General features: G+C 46.7%; 1 protein-coding gene across 3 annotated transcripts in view; it reads left to right on the top strand.

Annotated features, from left to right (window-relative positions):
* The window catches only part of ANK1 (ankyrin 1), a 213,238-nt gene that overhangs the window by 154,514 nt on the left and 45,828 nt on the right, over positions 1–12,896 (top strand). For all 3 annotated transcript variants that reach the window (XM_054700916.1, XM_037526135.2, XM_037526134.2), the window contains exons 14-20: positions 438–635; positions 1,168–1,266; positions 1,680–1,778; positions 7,041–7,238; positions 9,437–9,535; positions 11,559–11,657; positions 11,918–12,016. In XM_054700916.1, coding sequence (XP_054556891.1) covers positions 438–635; positions 1,168–1,266; positions 1,680–1,778; positions 7,041–7,238; positions 9,437–9,535; positions 11,559–11,657; positions 11,918–12,016 — 891 coding nt within the window. The remainder of the gene's footprint in view (positions 1–437; positions 636–1,167; positions 1,267–1,679; positions 1,779–7,040; positions 7,239–9,436; positions 9,536–11,558; positions 11,658–11,917; positions 12,017–12,896) is intronic.

The raw sequence follows: 12,896 nt of genomic DNA, 5'->3' as shown, positions 1-12,896 counted from the left end.
CAGACCGATGAAGTACACTGCTGAGGGAAGCAGCGGGTGGCAGGAGAGGTCTGTGCGCCATGTGGGACCCTCACCTCGGGCCCGGGGATCGAACCGGGGCTGCAGAGGCTGCAGGCAGCTTTGCAACCCAGCACTCAACCACTGCGCCACCGGGGAGGTCCACAAAGTGAAAATTTTGTATCCATGATCTCATAATAACTGTTGCCTTATAAAGTTGGTATATATTTTCATTTACAGATGGGAAGGATGAGCCATTGGGTAATTAGGTAGAAATAACAACTAACTTGAAGGGTTGCTGTAAATAAGAGAATATATTAGTTCCTGCCACTCAAAGACTTAATTTCAATCCTAGTTCCTCATTTGATTTGCTGTGTAACCTTGAGAAAGTCACTTGCCTCTCTGGGCTCACCTTCCTTCTTTGTAACTTCACATTCCAGGATGACCAGACCCCGCTTCACTGTGCAGCTCGCATTGGCCATACAAACATGGTGAAGCTCCTGCTGGAAAATAATGCCAACCCCAACCTGGCCACGACGGCCGGGCACACCCCCCTACATATAACAGCCCGAGAGGGACATGTGGAAACAGCAGTGGCCCTTCTGGAAAAGGAAGCCTCCCAGGCGTGCATGACCAAGGTACAGCCTGCCCACTCGTGTTCTCTGGGAAGAACATGCTTGTCACTGCTGGGGCAGGAGCACTGGAGGACCCCCGCCTGGTGCCTTGCTAATGCTGAAAGCATCTGGGAGGACCAGCACCCTTAGGGCTGGTAGCTGTCTGTGAGCCTGCTGTGTCACGGTCCTTTCAGAAAGGCGGGGAGCTGCAGTTTCTCATCGACCACCCAGCCTTCATCCAGCAATCTGCTCATTGCCTGCTCTAGACAAATCAGACAGGTTCTGGGGCAGAATAATGGTTCAAGCCCCCTGCTCTCCACTAGTTAGCAGTCAAATAACAGCACAAGCTGGTTGTATACACTGTCACGAGAGAGGTCAGCTGGTGAGCTGCAGGGAAAGCTTGCTGAGCCCTGAGGTCTGTGATCTCTTCTTAGAGGTCTCTTTGCTCCACTGGTGTGTCCATGCCAGTTAAGGTGGAAGCCTCCTTTACTGTGTGCCCTTTCCCTGAAGAGGACAGCTCTGGCTCCTGTTTCTAACAGCCTGTGTTTCTCCTCAGAAAGGATTTACCCCTCTCCATGTGGCAGCCAAGTATGGGAAGGTGAGGATGGCAGAGCTGCTGCTGGAACGCGACGCACATCCAAATGCTGCTGGCAAAGTGAGTGTGCTTGTCTCTCCCTCCTCGCTCCCTATACACTACAACCCCAGGGCTGGACCTGCGGCCTGGGAGTGCCATCTCTTGCCTAAGCCTTCTTCGTCCATCCTTTGACTGGACAGCTGTCTAGGCATAATGGCCCTTGGGAGGACTGGGCTTTCTGACAAAGCCCTTGCCTTCAGGAAAGCCCCGTGGCCTGCTCTGAGTGCGGGCTGGTTGCACTGCCCAAGCCCCTATCAGGAGACAGACTGTGGAGGGTCCCTGGCTCTAGCTGGTCATGCTCTTTAGTGGCTTGAAATCGAGACCAGCTTGGGAATGCTTTTAAACCAGACTTTACCTGTGTAAAAGAGGGAACATGGATCCTAAACAGTGCTGCCTATAACTGATGGGGTGGCCGGTCCATCTCACCCCTGCAGAATGGCTTGACTCCCCTGCACGTGGCCGTCCATCACAACCACCTGGACATCGTCAAGCTGCTGCTGCCCCGGGGTGGCTCCCCACACAGCCCTGCTTGGGTAAGCCCCCCACCCCCACCCCGCCCTCCGTCTACCTGCCAGAAGCTCTCAACTGAGACTGGCTCACAGGCCCTGGGGAGCAGGCCGCAGGCCACGCCTTCAGGGAGGGATGTTTCTAAAGCAGCCCAAGGTGTTTGTGTTTTGTTTTTATTTTTATCTCAGCAATCTCACTTCACTTTCACAAATGTTACCTGCCATTTAATTGCTGCTATTTGGGGACCAGGAGAGGGTGGGAAGTGGGTAATACTTCTTAGCAACAGGTTACGTCACACAGAGAGGTTTTACACAGCAAATGTGTCCCCCAAAGTGCTGCATGTAAACTGCTGTCAAAGGTCAGCATGGGCGGGAATCTCCATGGTGGGGAGACCTGTTCTTGGATTCCCACTCACTTCTGGTGCTGGTGGCTCAGTGGCCACACTTAGAGGAATATTTCAGGCTGCAGGTAAATGAACTTGCTGGAACCTTGAAGCAAGAGATCTGTTTCAAAAGTGAATAGTCATTCCCCAAATTTATTTCTCTGATGAGTGCAGACTTTTAGATGATGGTAGAGTTTTTTTTTAATTTATATTTTTTAATGGAAATTACATTGGTTTATAACATTATATAAGTTTGTGGCGTGCATCACTGAAAATCAACATGTGTGTATATGGCTTTAAGTTCAGCACTATAGTCCAATTCTATTTTTTACCAGTTGTCTCCTTCTACCTAACTTGCCCACTGCCTCCCTCTTCCCCTCTGGTACCACAGAGGGGTGTTTTATTTATTTATTTATTTATTTTTAAAGATTTATTTATTTATGCATACAAGAGCTGGGGTACAGGTCAGAGATGTGGGGCATGAGAGGATCCACCAGAGACAGAGTGGGGAGCAGAACAGGCAGATCTACTGAAATACACTGCTGAGGGGAGCAGCGGGTGCGTCAGGAGAGATCTGCCGCACCATGTGGGTTGCTCCCTGGCTGGCCGGGGATCGAACTCACGCTGCAGAGGCTGCGGATAGCTTCATAGTGCGGTGCTTAACCTCTTGCACCACCAGGGAGGCCCTGTTTTTGTTTTATCTAGTTCATTTGTTTGGCTGGTTTTTCTGTGTACCACGTATGTGTGAAATTGTATGGTGTTTGCCTTCCTGTGTCTGACTCATCTCACCCAGCAAAACACCCTCTAGGTCCGTCCATGTTGCTGCAAATGGCTGGAGTTCATAGGAGGCCTGTCATATCTATTACCCTGCATGCTTGCCTCACGCCAGCCAGCCTCCCACTGCTCAGAGCAGCAGGCTTATGCTTAAGGAAGCCCCAGGGCTTGCTTATGTAAGCTCAGACTTGGGGAATGGAGGGGGCAAGGAGCACAGGTGTGGGATACAAGGATTCAGGGTCATTTGGGGGCAGAGTCTGCCCTCTATAGGGCTTGCGGGTGAGCAGCATCTGTGTGTGTTTGTGTGTGTGTGTCTGTGGGCCTCCTTGGGGGCGGTGGATGCCTTAGGAGAAGGCCTAAGGCTAGGGAGCCAGTCTGGGTACAAAGGTCACACAAGGTCCTACCCCCAGAGCTTTCTTGCTGATAGGGCAGCATCTGTGTGTGGAAAAGCAGCCGCCAGGCCTCAGTGCTGCCCCTGAAGTCTGAGTGCAGGGAGGGAACCCATAGTGTGTGGGGGTGGGGGACATCCCCCCCCCACCCCACCAGGGTAATTCCAGCTGACACCTGCTGACTCTAGGGCTGTGCAGCTAGTCAGAGAAAATCAGTGCCTTCGTTTATCCTCCTCCTCAGCAGGGATGCTCATCAGAATGTCACAGCACGCTTTCCTGCAGACACCGTGTCTCCTGGGCACCTGTCCCTGCGTTGTCGTCGTAGCAAGCCTCACGTCACTGTGTGGAGGGAGCATGTGGCCCTGTTAAGATGTGACTTACTCCTGCCGCTAAAAATAAAATGCTGGACTCCCCTCCTCCTCGCTCCCCTCCTTATATAAAAGAGATCAGAGCCAGGTTCATGGTATTTAAAGAGAGCTATATCCATGCACAGACCCTGTACAGATGGGGTTTGTTTCCATGGCAAAAAATAGTTTCTAAAGTAGTCTGGCAATTTTGTAGAATTTCACATGCAGCTCTCTCCGCACCCAAACCAAACCCTCCCCTTTCTAATTTTGATGCTAATGTTGTTCTAACATTTAGGCAGATCTCTCTCCAGTGTGCATTCCTTTGGATGAGCTCATTTCCTTGGGAAAGAAGAGCCTTCAGCTGGCTCCTATCCCTCCCTAAATGCTCCCTGACTCTGCCTAGTGCCCCTTGTCCTTGTCACCCACAGAAGGTCATGCGTTCCTGCTGTCTTGCTTGTGGAAAGCTCAGAGGGGTGGTCCCTGTTCTGAGCTGACAGTTGCTCTTGTATCTTGGCTTTAACCCCTAGTCATCTCCAGGAAGCTTGCCCTTCGCTGCTGTGGGCAGCCACAGATGCCCAGGTGGCCTAGGACTCCTGCCTGTGTGCATGAATAGACTTTCAGTTGCTTGAGTTGCTGTCCTCTGTCCATTAAAAGACTTCTTTCCTGCAGTGAATTCCTGCCCTTATAACAGGGTGGTCCCCAGGAAAGGCACCTGCTGGTGTCCAGCTGCCACCGTTCATCCCAACAACAGCACTGGGGAGCAACACTGTCCCTTCTCAGGGAGAAAGGTCTCCCTTGAAGATGTCTCCAAATCTCAGGGGATCCACTGAGTCTTTTCTTTGCTCCCTTTTAATATAGCACTAACATCATTTTGTTTAATTTTCTCGTTATCAAAATGCTGATCTTGTTATAGAAATACAACCTACAAAGGAGAATTAAATATTTTCTCATAACATAATTGAATTAAAAAGAAGGAACACTGCAAAGAATTAGCTTACATAATTATTTAAAGAGAAGGATTTTTAAACATTTTTTTATTGATGTAGCATTGGCAACATTATCGAAAATTCAGGTGTGCAGAATTATACTTCGGCATCTGTATGTACATTGTGAGATCGCCACCGAAAGTCTAATCCTGTTCCCTACCATACAATTGGCCCCCATGACCCATTTTACCCAGCCCCACCTGCTTCCCCTCTAGTAACCGCCAACCTGTTATGTGAATCTAAGAGTTTTGTTAATTTTTGTTTGTTTGTTTGCTTTGTTTCTTTATGTTTCACATATAAGTGAAATTATGTATTTGTCTTTTTCCATATGATCTATTTCATTGAGCCTGGGTTCATCCATGTTGTTGAAAATGACAGTATTTCATCTTTTTTATAGTTGATAAGTGTTCCATGGTGTATGTATACCACATTTTATGTATCCATTCACCTGTCAGTGGACTCTTAGGTTGTTTCCATATCTTGGATATTGTGAGTAATGCTGCAATGAACATAGCTCTTCCAATTAGTGTTTTTGTATTCTTCAAATTAATACCCAGGATGGAATAGCTGATTCATATGGTATTTCTATTTTTAAATTTTTGAAGAATCTCCATACTGCTCTCCATTATGGCCGCATTCCCACTAATATTCCCACTAGCCATGCCCAGAGGTTCTCAAAGAGAATTTTTTAATTCAATTTCATTCTTTAAGTAAATTACAACTTTTTGTTTCCCAGTAAAATCCACTTTCCAGATGGACCTTGCTATCTGTGCCTGTCCCCTAATGCTGTGGAGCTGGGATTTTACTGTTAGTCAGCTCCCTCTTTTTTCTTTTATTTTTGTGATCAGTGATTCTGGCAGGACTGGAAATTTTGGTTTCCACAGTAAGAAAGTGACTGGTGGGGGACATTCTGCTCTCTAGGGTAGCCAGGAGGATGGTGCCCAGCCTGGGGAGCCCTATCTCATACATCTTCTGCTCTGGGACTGGGTGGGCATGTGCTTAGAAAGTCGTGGTTTTTCTCAGAGCTCCTCAGGCCTAGCATCCCCCTTAGCCCTGAATGCTTGGGAGTCTTGTTACTGAAAGCATGGTCCCTGCGCCGGCAGCATCATTATCTGGCAGGCTTATGAGAAATACAGAATCTTGGGCTTCCCTGCACATTCTTAATCAACATTTTCACAAGATTCCAGGTAATTTGTATGCCTTTTAAAGTTTGAGAAACAGGACTGTAGCTGAAAGTACCTGGATCAGTGCTTCAACGGCCAGACTTGGGTTATCCGTTATTCCACTTACTGTGTGACAGTGGAGAAGGCATTTAGCTTCTCAGAGAGCTGGGCTCTTGATCCACAAAATGGGGAGGTCATAAAAATGCCTGCCTTATTTGTTGTGTGTGCTGCAGGAAGTACTAAAGGGAGATTTTAGGTGAAAGTGTTTCTAACAGTGAGAACCAAAGTAGACAGTCACCTATGCGCAGTGGGATAAGGAGCTTGCTCTGAAATATAAACCCAGGCACTGCTTCCTCTATGAAGAAAGTCTTCAAACAAGTACACAAAAGCCAGCTGAATAAACAGTGCATGGTAATATCACTGATTTACCTTTGGGCCAAGCTTCTTCACCTCTTTGTAGCCTTAAAACATCTTGTGAGTCAGGGCACTGCAAAACCATACTAAGGTTTATTACTTTTTCAATTTAATGATGGAAATCACCTTCACGTATATTATCATATTTGACCCATCCAACAACTTTGAGAAAAAGAGCAATGTACATATTATTATCCACTTTCAATGGCTTAAAAAATACAAAAGCAAGTCTAAAGGTCATTGACTATCTTGCCTCAGTTACACAGCTAGTTACAGCGGAGGGAGAACTGACACCACCTCCTACCTCCCCAAATCCCTTGCGCTTGCACTGCCCTGCCTACAGGAAGCCTTAGCCCAATTGTACTGGGGAAGAAGGGGACTCTGGTCCTTTTCCTTTCTGAAAATTTGGGGGAGGGAGGTTGGTTCTTCTTGCAAGGATGGAGGAAATGGGAATCTTTCAGTTCCTTACTTCCCTGGCTTCTGATGGTTCTATAGACTGCCTAACTCAATCTCAGCATTTATTCATGACTGAGCACTTCCTGCACTGCAGTAGGTCAGAGTAGGATAACAAATAATAGATGAATATTGGTGGAAAATGTACAAGAGACATATGCTAGCTGTGGGGACTTGTGAGCTGTCTCTAGATCCAAATGGACCTGGTTTGTTTGTTTATTCAAGATGCTCTCCTGGATGACCTTCCCTGATCAGTGGGCCTCCAGCGGGCCTCCAGCCAGGCCTAGCCTCCCTCAGAGGCTGTAAGTACAAGAGGCATGCTCTTGTACTGTCAACTCTGCATTCCTGTAATCAGGCTCCGGTGGCGGCTTTTGTTTCAGAATGGCTACACTCCTTTGCACATCGCTGCCAAGCAGAATCAGATGGAGGTGGCCCGCAATCTGCTGCAGTATGGGGGGTCAGCGAATGCTGAGTCAGTGCAAGGTGTGACACCCCTTCACCTGGCTGCCCAAGAGGGTCATGCGGAGATGGTGGCTCTGCTGCTCTCCAAACAAGCCAATGGCAACCTGGGGAACAAGGTAAGCATGGCCACTTCAGATCTGCCCATAGCCTCAGTAATGATTTATTAGTGTCAGCAACTCTGTATATATCTGAGTACTGTGCACCAATAATGCATGCCTCTGTGTGTGTGTGCATGTGTGTATGTGCACATGTGTGTGCCTGTGTGTATATGTATAATCCTTACAACAGCCATGTGCAGGTCTTATGTCAGCTTTATAAATGCATAAACAGACTCAGACCTTATTGCTGAGATTGCCTGACCCTAAGCCTATCTGATATCAAAGCCTTTGCCAATTCTGCATGGATTTACTTAAGAATCTACAAAAAAGATCAATACTGAAATCCATAGTCCCAAAATATATTTTCCCAAATATAGGCCCGTGTCTACATTCAGGAATATATTAAGTAATTTTGTACTATAGATTCTTTTTCTGTGGGAAAGATACTTATTCAATGCTAGCCTATATAGTAAACTAGGAGTTCTCAATCCAGCCATTATTCGCATATAAATATGAAACCTTCCAAAATTGTACAGGGCATTTTGTAAGATGGCCATTTGAGCATTTTTCTGGGTGAAAAGTCTTCATCATTTTCATCAGCCTCTCAAAGGAATGCGTAACCCAAGAAAAACAAAGGATTGCTTCTTTTTTTTAAATAGCAATTTTATTGAATTGTAATTCATACACCATAAAATTCCCCCTTTAGAATGGTGGTTTTGGTGTATTTGTGGAATTGGGCAACTATCATTAATATCTAATCTCAAAACATTTTCATCACCTAAAAGAAAACCTCATACCCATTAACAGCCACTTCCCGTTTCCCTCAAACCCCACCCCCATCCCCTGGCAACTGCTAATCTACCTTCTGTCTCTGTGAATTTGCCAATTCTGGTGTTTCATATAAATGGAGTCACACAATATGAGGAGGCACCTCTTTAGATGATAAATGAACAGAATAGAGTTTCAGAAAGGTAAGCCTTACAAGGTAACTTAAGATTTCTTAAACTTACGCTCACCTGGCTCTCTGTGGATAGGTTTGGACAAGTAACCAGAGGCATTAGGATTGGGCCATTATTTGGGGAGGAGTCTTGATTCTTCCTTGAGCTCTGTAAGGGGCTGTAAGGATGATAAGCTCTGTCCGAGGGATGTCCCCACTCTCCTCAGAGTGCCCTCAGCAGCTAGATCACTGTGTGAACCCCAAGAATCAGGCGAGATACCCAAGGGTCTATGACTGACCCAGGGACTGCTCGGTCATGGCCTGCTCTGGCTTTGGTCAGGGAAGGTGATGCTCCTGGGCGTCAGGTTAGCTTCGGAAAAAGTACAGAGAGCAGAGGAGGCTGTGTGGAGACCTTGCAGTGGAGACAGGACATGCCCACCACCTTGGACAGCAGAATTGGAGCCCTGTTTGTCCTACAGTTTGATCAATTATGGTTATAGTAAAACATATTGAGGCAGGGTACAGGGGAAAGGAGATTTTTCTGATGTTTTTATCTGAGTGCCCACTTATCAAACAAGCTCTATGGTACATTAATATCCCCATGAGGCAGCTGTAATAAGAACTCCAAGAAATGGTGTTTTCAGCCCCAGCAGGATCCTCCAAACTTTCTACAGTATGGGGCAGTCTGTGATGTGCTAACCCCGTCCTACCTTTAGATGGCGCATTGTGCTTCCAATGAGCCTTCTCAGAAATTCTCATTACACTGCACTTGAGATAGGTCAGTGATAATCTCTGTTTTCCAAAGAAACCAAGGCTCTGAAGTGCATCTCATATCACTCAACCAGGGAATGTTACAATTGGAATGTACTGTAGAGTTCATCTAGTTCAGAAGTCAGCAAATGATGGCCTGTGGGTCAAACTCGGTCCTCCACTCAATTTGTGTAAATAAAGTTTTATTGGAACACAGCCATTCCTGTTCCTTTAGTCGTTGCCTGTAGCTGCTTTCTCACTATGAGCGGCAAAGTTGGGTAGTTGCAACAGAGACAGAAATCCAAAACATTCACCAGCTGGCCCTGAACAGAAATAGTTGCTGACCTCTGACTTAGTTTAATCTCCTCATTTTTCAGATAAGGATATTGAGGTTCAGAGAGGAAGAGCTTTGCCAGAGGCCAAAGAGCTGTTTGGTGACTGCAGAGCTAGACTCGTTCCTAAACCTCAGTGCTCTTTATGATGGCCTAGAATTCTTTACTGTGTACAGTGACCTTCCTTTTCTTTCCAGAGTGGCCTCACTCCCCTCCATCTGGTAGCACAAGAAGGCCACGTTCCAGTGGCGGATGTGCTGATCAAACACGGTGTCACGGTGGATGCCACCACTCGGGTAAGGCAAACAGCCCCAGCTCTGGCCCCGTGGGCATCCCCACCCATCACCCCTGCCTGTGGCCAGCATCCTGCCTAATACCTGCCTCCCTCACACTTCAAAGGTGGCTTTCTCATGGAGCTTTGAATCACCAGGGGCACATTCTTCTTGGCCACTTCCTAGGGGTGTAATAGAGTTTGAAGACACTAATACTAACTATCTCACTTTCCAGTAGGGAATTTGAAAAGCTTGCTAGACCGTTCAGCCTCTGTAGTGAGAAAATGAGAGGAATGTTTAATCATGATTCCAGGACCTAACTTATGTGAACAGTGTGTCAAAGTGTCAGGTTTCCCTGGATTCACTTGAAATGTCAGCCACTTTTCATTCCTTCTTTTAGTTCAGTTCAGTTCAGCTTCGTTTGAAGCTCTTCTGTAAGGCGGTCAAGGAGAACCGAATGCACACACAGTGGAGTCTGCCTTTAGGCATGTGCAATTTGAAGGGAGGTGACAGTGAGGGGCTGGAAGGGACAGCGTGAGGAGTAAGAGAGGTACCGTGAACTATGCAGGCACAGGGGAGGACAATGTTTCCACCTGGAAGAAGAGGACACTTCATGGAAGAAGTGGCATTTGGCTCCTTTTCACCACAAAGCAAATGTATGAAAAAGAATGAACCCACCCATTCCTACCTGCGGAGTCCACATGAACAATGCAATGCTGAAAGAAAAATCTAGACACAGCTGCCTGAAACTTCGACAGCAATCTGTTTTAAAAACCCAAGGATGTTCTGAAACCTTGAAGCTTCTCCAGTGGGCCCAGTTTAATTTTTTGGGTCCTGATCTGAGAGACCCTATACCATGTGTTAGACCTTGGGGGTGCCAAAGCCATCCTACTACATGAAGGACCAGCTGCAGAGTCTGTGTTGACATGGGCTCTGGAATCAAACACCAGCTCCTCAGGGACAGCTAGACAGAGAGCTCAGAGAGCCTCACTTGTTGGCCCGTGAAGGGAACACTAAAAAACTCAAAAGAACTGATGCTTGAAAATTTGCCCCTTTATAGCCAAAACTCAAATGAATAAATACCCAAAAGCCAATGACTGGTTCCTATAAATACCAATACAGTACAACTCAGCAACAAGACAGCCTTGGGGGTGGAGGACAGAGGCTGTTTATAATGGGATGTCACCTCTCTAGTGGAAATAAGCCTGTTTTTATCTGATTGGCAGAGATCTCCATGTTATCACCTGTCTTCATCTGAGCTCCTTCCCAGGAGGCCTGATGGCCGTCCCTTCCTTGGAAAACCTCCCTCTTTTTTAAAAAATATTTTATTTTTACATAGAAGAACTGGAGTACAGGCCAGAGGTGCAAAGGGTGAGAGGGTTCACCAGAGACAGAGTGGGGATCAGAACAGTGGATCTACTGAAATACACTACTGAGGGGAGCAGCGGGAGACACAGGAGAGGTCTGCTGCACCATGTGGGTCAGCTCCCTGGCTGGGGATCAAATTCCTGCTGCAGCGGCTGCTGATAGCTTCATAGTGCTGAGACAATCCCTTGCGCCACCAGGGAGGTCCGGAAAGCCTCTCTTAGCTTCTGTAACATGGTGCTCCAGCCTCTTTGCTGCTCCTGTGGTCCTTTTTTCTGACGCTCCCTCTAAGTATCACCTGGGCACATGAACTCCACTCCATTCTCTACCTATCTGAGGTGGCCTTTCTCATCACCAAGACCTTAAGTTCTCCATAGACCTCTTGGTGGGGTTCAGTACTAGTTTCTAATCACCTAGTGGACATCTCCACTAGGATCTCCCTGGGTATCTCAGACTTTACCTGTCTGAAGCCAAGTTCTGTTCCTTCCCAGACCAAGGGTATCTGCCTAGCAACAGCCGTACACTGCACACCTCATAGCAGCTGTCAGCTTTCCAAAGGCTTCCTGCCCATTCTCTTTCAATTATCCTCTGTTATACAGATTTCCTTAATTCAAAGCCCGTGGTGGCTTTTGGGATGTCCAGAAGCCCTGCTGGTCACCCACTCTCATCTCCTGCTTTTCAGATGGGTTACACTCCTCTCCATGTGGCCAGTCACTATGGAAACATCCAACTGGTGAAGTTTCTGTTACAGCACCATGCAGATGTCAATGCCAAGACCAAGGTACTGGGAGTGACCTGATTCCTATACTGGCACTTCTTCAGTGGCAAATTCAGATGAAGCCAGAGTTACTCTGAGCACACATGGGGCTCAACCACCATTGTAAACTTTGACCTTGGAGGAGGAACTAGGGAAAATGCATTTTTTGATGTTGTACCAGAAGGTTGACAGGCTCTGTAGCATGTGGGTGGCTCTTTATCTCTGGCTTTACCTTTATCTCTTCTTTACTTAGCTAACTGCCAGTGTGTCTACTTACCTTGCAGCTAGGATACAGCCCCTTGCATCAGGCAGCCCAGCAAGGACACACAGATATCGTAACACTGCTTCTCAAAAATGATGCTTCTGCCAATGAGGTCAGCTCGGTGAGTGTCCACCTGTTTCCTAATCACAGAAAACTGTTCTTTCAGACAGCCCCAGGAGACATCCATTTACCAGAGAGGCCCAGAATATCCCGCGGCTTATCTGGAGACTGCATGAGCCACAGTGCCATAGGTTGCAGCTGCCTTGGGGTGTACCAGGATATCGGGTGTTGTCATTAGTTTCTCTTGCTGGTAAACTGATGGTTATCCTTCTAAGCACCACTTACATGCACCCTTTTATTTTACTTAAATATCATTCTTGAAAGCCTTCCTCAAACTTCTTCTGCTACTGAGCTAAGATTCACTGCCCATCATGCATAGAACTCAATTCTGTGATATAACTTTTGAAAAAGAAGGAACTGTATTGCAAGGACAGAATACAAGACTCAAATCTGTCTCCCCACTCTAGGGCCTATGATTGGTTTATAGAGATAGGTAGAAGGGGGGAAAGGCTAGGAATGACTTGGCAAAGTTTATTGATTAGACACAAATTAGATAGTCCTTTTTGGCGGACCTTTTGCTTTTACAAGCTGCCTGTTGTGGCATGCTTATCTTGCAGTTTTGCCTAGTTGCATCTGTGGAAAACTTGAGGTTTAGCTGCATCTGCAGAAAATAAGCCTTAAAAGGGAAGTTAGATAAATTGAATTACAACAGTTATTGTCTACTCTAACAATTTGAGAGCAGATTGACCTTCCAGTGAGGTGCAAGTGAGCAAAACCAAATGTCATGGGTGGGTTCAAGAGCTTCTAGGTTGCGTTTAGCAATGTCAGTGGTCATTGTTCACAGTGGATGTTCTCATCATGCCACATGAAGTTTTTTATACATTATTTCCATGGCTACCTCTAGCTCAGAAAGGCTGTGGAGCTTTTATCAGTGCTGTACT

This window comes from Talpa occidentalis, unplaced genomic scaffold (assembly GCF_014898055.3).
Source record: "Talpa occidentalis isolate TD23 unplaced genomic scaffold, MPIMG_talOcc4v2.1 talOcc4.4, whole genome shotgun sequence".
In the NCBI taxonomy this organism is placed as follows: domain Eukaryota; kingdom Metazoa; phylum Chordata; class Mammalia; order Eulipotyphla; family Talpidae; genus Talpa; species Talpa occidentalis.
The sequence above is the reverse complement of the archived record's forward strand: the minus strand, read 5'-3'. Positions and strand labels throughout refer to the sequence as shown.